The sequence below is a fragment of the Hyperoodon ampullatus genome (genome assembly GCF_949752795.1).
Source record: "Hyperoodon ampullatus genome assembly, chromosome: 3".
In the NCBI taxonomy this organism is placed as follows: Eukaryota; Metazoa; Chordata; class Mammalia; order Artiodactyla; family Ziphiidae; genus Hyperoodon; species Hyperoodon ampullatus.
In genome coordinates, this window is record NC_136916.1 from 96,270,990 (window position 1) to 96,277,401 (window position 6,412).

Consider the following 6,412-nt stretch of genomic DNA (forward strand, 5'->3'; position numbering starts at 1 on the left):
AAAAATTCAGCTATTAGGAAAACAAAGCCTTCTCAAAGGTTCTATCAGAAAGTACAAATTTTAAATAAATGCATCAGAAAAGTGGCAGCCAGATACACAGGCCACAGTCACAATCCTGGGGGATGGGAGAGAGTGCCCAGAGTCCCAAGAAGAGGCTGGGCACAGGGGTCTTTGGATGCTGCAGGGCCAGGTCCTGGAAGGGCCCTTTCAGTTTTTCTTTCCTTGGAAAAAAGGGAAAGAACCCGGCAAGTGTAGGAAATTCTAAGTCTGAAGCGGAAAGATACAAAAGTCATTTATAAGGCACGACTGCTGACTCCAGCCCTGAGGCAAATGGAGTGGATGAACGGGTGATCAGAGCCACAGGGCCCCCCGCTGTGGTCATCTCCTGATTGGTGCCTCCTCTGGGTTTGGCTACAGGTTAAGTTAAGCTGGCTCAAGTGGACTGCACAATCCCGGCAGGCAGGGCCGTGGAGCCAGTCTTGAGAAGAGTTGTGTTGCTACACTAGCAAACTGGTATCTAGCCCTGCCAGGGCAAGAAGGATCACACTGGCTCCCAAGTAATCCCCCTATGGAGAGCACCAGGCCAGCTGTCCAACCCTGGCCTCTGAACCACTGTGTGCACCCACCCTGGACAAGGAACTTCCAAGGGCAATTCTTTCCGCCTAGGCATCTGGAGAAGCCCCAGGCCCCAGAGCCAGGGTTTCTCTGTATGGCAACACAGAAGGTGGCATTGTCAAAACCAGTCCCCAACAACTGCTGGCCCACACCCATGGTCACTTATGACAGGCCTCCCTGGTGACGTTAGGCAGCGGGTAGGCAAAGAGGGAGAAGTCCAGGATATACTTAGGCAGCACGTCCTGCAGCAGGGCCCGTGGGGCACTGCACAGGTGGTAGTGCAGGCTTTCGGGGCTAGCCGGCCGGTACCAGGCCTGGCGAGCTGGGAATCGGACATGGGGCGGTGCCCGCACCCACTCCAGCACCTGGTTGGCATCTGCCTCCAGTCTCTCATAGGAGCCCACAAAGTCGTAGCGCACGGCACAAGGCTGGCACAGGTGGTACACGGGCATCCAATGCTCGTTCATGCGCTCAGGGTCCTCGTCCACCAGGTATCTCAGAAACTCGGGGAAGGTGACATCGTCCCCCGCAGGGCTGGGCCCCGCTCCAGCCCTGTACCGCCTCACTATCTCAGCCCCATAGCGCTGCTGGTACTCTCGGATCTCGCCAAACTTGTTGCGGTAAGCAGAGAGAAGGCGTTCCAAGGGGTCCCGCACAAACAGGAACTTGAAGTAGTGCTGCAGGCGGTAGCGAATCTCATCAGGCCTTAGGTCTGCCAGGAACACCAGGTCGCTGCGGTGGTCCATCTTCAGGCGGACGTCCACGTTGTCCAGGACGCCCGCCAGCACTTTCAGCACCCGCTTCCAGTTCGAGCAGGCCACCTTGGGCACGTAGCAGTAGAGGAAGCGGTAGCGGTCATTCACGAGGATGTGGCGCAGCAGGGTGCGCCGCTGCCCCACCGGCAAGTCCCAGGGGTCCCGGGGCATGCCTGGTTGTCCGCACACTGCCCGCAAGGTCCGGTTACGGACGTCCTGCCTCACCTGTAAGTCCGAGTCCCCCGCATCCAGGGACAGCCTCCCAGGCCTGGGGACCGTCCCACGCCAGACCGCGTCCTCGCGGTTGGGAGGGTGCAGGGGAAGGGGCTTCATCTCGGCCAGGATGCCACGCTCGATCATAAGCAGCAGCCCGCTGGAGGCCACGATAACCGCGAACATTAGCATGGACGGCAGCAGCAGGGGCGGCCCGCCCAGCCCGGCCCGGGCCCTGCCCAGTGGGGCCCGCCTCAGCGCCCGGCCCAGGGGCTCGGCGCCATTTGGGGCCGCCAGCGGGGTCAGCGGGCGGGGGAACATCGTGCTCCCGGGGCGGGGGCCTGCGCCGGCCCGGCCGATCCGAGGGCTGCCCGGGAGGCGGGCTCGGGCTGGGGGCGGGCCCGAGGGCTTGGGCCCGCGGAGCCGGGATGGGGTAGGGGAGCGGAGGGCTGGCGGGAGGCCCCGGTGCGCGCGGGCTTGGCCGACTCCCGGGCTGCGGCGCCGGAGCGGGCGGCGGGCAGCGGGCGGGCGCGGCGAGGGACCTGGGCCGGATGTCCCGCCCGGGCGCTCTCCGCCCCCGGCCCCGCCGTGACACAGGCGCGGGGGCGGGCCCAGGCCGGGGGCGTGGAGAGGGGCGGGCGCCCCTGCTGCGAGGGGGCTGGGAGGGCGCGTGCGGACCCCCACCCTGGAGAGAGCGCCTGAGCCAGGGCCGTCCTGGTCCTCCGCGCTTCGGGTTCAAAAGCTGCCGAGGCCCCGAAGGCAGGAAAGACTCAGGCCGCGGTTCCCTCTCCCGCGCAGCGCGTGCCCTCAGGGAGCTGGAAGGAGAGGACCTGCACGCAACGCCCTGCCGCACACTCTGGCCCGGCCCAGCTCTTACTCCAACAGCGGGTCTGGAGGCAAGGGGCTCCCGCAGTGCTCTCCACCGACTCCCAAATTTGAGTCCCAAATTTCTGGAGGTCTTAATTGCTGGAAGCAGAGTCCCCAGTGTGCTCCTCCTACCCGCCGTGTCCTGGCCACTCCAATAAAGAGGAACTAGACGGTCAGGCACTGACTGACAATGGCTCAGCTCGACGGTGACCCTTAGATTTAAGACTGTACCTAGTGGTTACAGTGTTTATCCACCGCGGAATGCTGAAATGTCTGGAAATGGAATCTTCTCTCCTCTGTCTTCCCTCTTCCAGGCCTGAAGAGGTGGGACACTCTCTGGTGAGGGGCCAGTGACAAGTTGGTGCCTCGTGACCACTGGTGTGGTCAGCACACATTTTGAAGGGTGAGGCGTTGGGGGGCACAGAGCAGCAGCCTCCTTGCCTGGAGTCAGACGTGCTCAGGGGCACCGGGCTGGCCACGTGGACTAGAGACAGACATGGTGAATGCCTCGGAAGTCAGTAGCCAGCCTTTACTGATCTGAACTGGGCACCTAGCTAAGTATCCAGACTTCACCCTGTTACATGCGGGGAGCCCGTGAGGCTCTGAAACAGTGCCCACATTGAGTCAGGTGTCATCTGTTGTATTCATTACCTTCTTTAGTGGTCACAGTCACCGGGGGTGGTAGGTACTATGCGCATCCCCGCTGCACAGCTGAGGAAACAGGCTCAGGGAAGCTGAGACTCTGTGTGGCTTGGTTTGATTCTAAATCTTAAATTCCTAATCACGATCCTTCAGAGATGAATGGAGCACAAACACGGAGGGAGAAAGCAGCTGACCCCAGAACACACTGTACTGAGGAATTCAGAGGATGAGGACTCCTGAAGGATGAGATGAAGCTAAAAGACTCACGCATGGCCCGCCCAATCCTAGCAGTGTGATCACAGCAGATGCGCAAGGGGAAAGAATGGGAAACCTGGTGGGCTTCCAGCTCCTCAGGACAGGCTCCCTACTCTGTCTGAATGCTGGGGTGCATCTCAGGATGCACCAATTCACTGATTTAGAAGTCTGCATCAGGGTTTAGCCCTCACCGAACTGCTCCTTGCTTCCAATAGCACTGAAGGTAGATTTCTGGTTGTGGGATTATTTCTACTGAAATCTTTTTTCTTATTCTTTTAAACGGTAAATACGTCTTCTATACTAGGAGAGGAAAAAACCACTTTGAGAGTTTTCGGTAACTGCGTCACACGTGCTCATCTCTGAGCAGTTTTCTGTGTTAGCAGTCACAGTGAGGCAGTCTGAATACAGGAATAGCCACTTACTCTGGGGGAGTCCTTAGACAAAGTACTTGTCTCCACACCAGTTTCTCGTCTGTAAAATGATGGGATACTGCCCATCTCATGGGACTCTTGTGGACAGCACACTGATGGCAGTGCTGCAGTATGTCCACGATGGTGTCTGTGCCACTAACAAGCTCTATGGAAGTGCAGCTGCCCAGACGTCCTTACAAAATGCAGGACCGGGTTGGGCAGCGTATCTGCCTCCTAGGAACCCCGACAGCCTTAGGTCCACCCCACCTTGAACACAGTCAACACTGAGGCTTTAGGGCTAGGGCTAGGTTGACTGAACCAAGCGTCCAGGCGGTCTGAGCCCTTGGCCTCATGATGCAGCCTTCATTTCCTCAGCAAGGAGTGCCAGTTGCAAGATACCAAGGCCCTCGAACAGTTTCTGCTGGCCAGTTTTCCAAGGTGATCCAAGGTGATGAGGCGGTATCTTCACCATGCAACCACTTGGAGACCAGTTCCCAAGGATTTCACTCAGCCCACCACGATGCGAATAAGTCACCTCCAAGTTCCCATTCCCCCTGTCTCCTCTCCTCCCGCTGTTTCCCCGCACATTCCTGTGCTCTTTGCTTACTGACCTCAGTAAGCCCCTGCACTGCAGTGGTTAAGAATGGTGAGCCCCTCTGCACCCACACACAAAAAGATGACACGACACACAGGAAATGGTCCTTTTCTAAATCAATACAATTTCTCAAATTTATTTTTTTTTTCTTAAAGAAGTACTTCTAATCTCTGTCAAAAGGGAGGTGAGGAAAGGTCCTCCCTCCCTTGTAAACACTGAAATACAGATCTGAGAAACCAGGGTCGACACACACAAAAAGTGCATTTTACAAAATATCAACTAAAATATATTTTACATGAATTATGCTTCCATTGAAATTCTACCAGCTGCATTTTCAGGTTCGAAAAAATATTTCCACATCTAAGAGATTTCAAAAGCATTTAAGTTGTGGGCAGTGGACCCTGCCTCCTGGGAGACGAGGGGCCTGATCTCCTGCTGGGTGAGGCTGGGCTCCTTGGCAGCAAGGGCCCAGCGCCCTGGGAAAGAGCAGGCTCCAAGGCTGGGTCTCCAGAGCCACCAGGGCCCCACCCCACGGCCACTCTGCCAACCTCTCTCACTGCCCCGCCCTCCTGGACTGATGATGCCTTCCTCCAAACAGCTTATTCAATACAAGGGGACCCAAGTTCCTTCCCTTCAGGTTTGGGGTTGGGCTTCCCATGTGTAAATTCACCTCTGAATGGTCCAGGGCTCACCGGAGCCCAGTGACCAATCAGGAGCAGCCATCTGCTCAGGGACAGCACAGGGCTGGGGGATCGCTGGGAGTGCCCTCAGGATTCGCTTCCACCTCCCGCCCAACTGTCCTCACCCAGTGCCACCTCCTCAGCCTGCAGGGTCTGTGTCTGCCCCTCCCTAGGGGAGGGGGACCCAGTGCTGCCCTCCTTGGCTCCTGTCCCCAGGGTTGTGGCCTGTGGAATCACTCACGAGCATGTGCCCAGCGCCGGGCTCAAGCCACACTCCCTCTCCCCACCAGGCTCCTCTTTGGTACAAATGGGAAAGAACCAGACTGCTCCAGCCCCCACACGGAGTGCCCCAGGGCCAGGGCCTAGTTCTGGCAAGGATAGCAGGGGGCTGAGTCTCCTAATCTACTCTGGGGAGCAGCATGAGGTGAGAACAGGGCCCAGGGCAACAGGAACAAACTGAAAATGCAGGTCCTTAGCTCCTAGAGTGAGTGGCTGCAGCTCAGCAGGTCTGTGGACCGATACAGTGTTGATTCTCGCTGGGATGTAAATTAGTGCAATCTACAAAAGACTAGGGTAAGAGGTGGCAGGGCAAGGGAAGCCACAGCACTCCTTTGGTTTGATTTCAGGTGGGTGTGGCTTGAAAAGTCATGTGTGAAGTTCTGCAAGAGGTTTCCTAAACCTCCAAGTGTAAGGCAAGAGGAAAAGTCTTCAATAAATCAGGTAGCAATTTTCCTTGCCCCCTGCCCCCACCCCCTCCCAGCTCCCTTCTGCTCTCCCAGACATGACAAACCCCATGTTGATCAGTTAATTTCTGGGAGGCCAGACCTGCTGGGTGGCCTTCACCAGGAGGTGGACAGGAAGCTGATTCCCACAAGGGGGCCACACCCATGACTGTGAGGGCTGGTAACTTGTCCCAGCACCAGGGGCTACTGCAGGGGCAAAGGAGGAATGCCAGAGAAAGGCCCCAAGTCCAGGAAGAGAAAGTCAATGCTCTGGGAGCCAGACTTTGGCTCCCTAGGCCTCAAAGGAATGAGCTCGGAGCTGTGCTAGAATCTGGGAGAGCCTGGTCCCAGGCTAATGGGGAAGCAGCGGGTCACAGTGGGTGAGGTAAAGCTGGCTCCCACTCCCCCCTGAAGGGCCCAGGGGAGGATAAAGAAAGGGCCTGGTTCCTGAAGGACCTTCCCCCAATCCCCCCAGGGGCCGTGCCCCTGAGGCTTCGCCCAGCCTCAGGGAAGACTGCTTCTTCAGGAGCCTCTGCCCAGGGGACCACAGAGAGGCGCCCTGGGCCAAGCTGAGGGCTCTGATGCTTTTCTTATACCCCGGCCTCCCCTTCCCTCCCATGGGGCCCAAACCCATAGGGGCCCCTGCCCTCCCCCCACA

At 58.0% G+C, this 6,412-nt stretch overlaps 1 protein-coding gene across 1 annotated transcript; it reads right to left on the reverse strand.

Annotated features, from left to right (window-relative positions):
- Nucleotides 1–716: 716 nt before the first annotated feature.
- On the reverse strand, nt 717–1,904 carry CHST14 (carbohydrate sulfotransferase 14; the record flags this gene model as incomplete). The annotated part of the gene is made up of 1 exon (XM_079700602.1): nt 717–1,904. The coding sequence occupies one exon, from the start codon at nt 1,902–1,904 to the stop codon at nt 774–776; it is 1,131 nt and encodes a 376-aa protein (XP_079556728.1). The 3' UTR covers nt 717–773.
- Between the last annotated feature and the right edge of the window lie 4,508 nt (nt 1,905–6,412).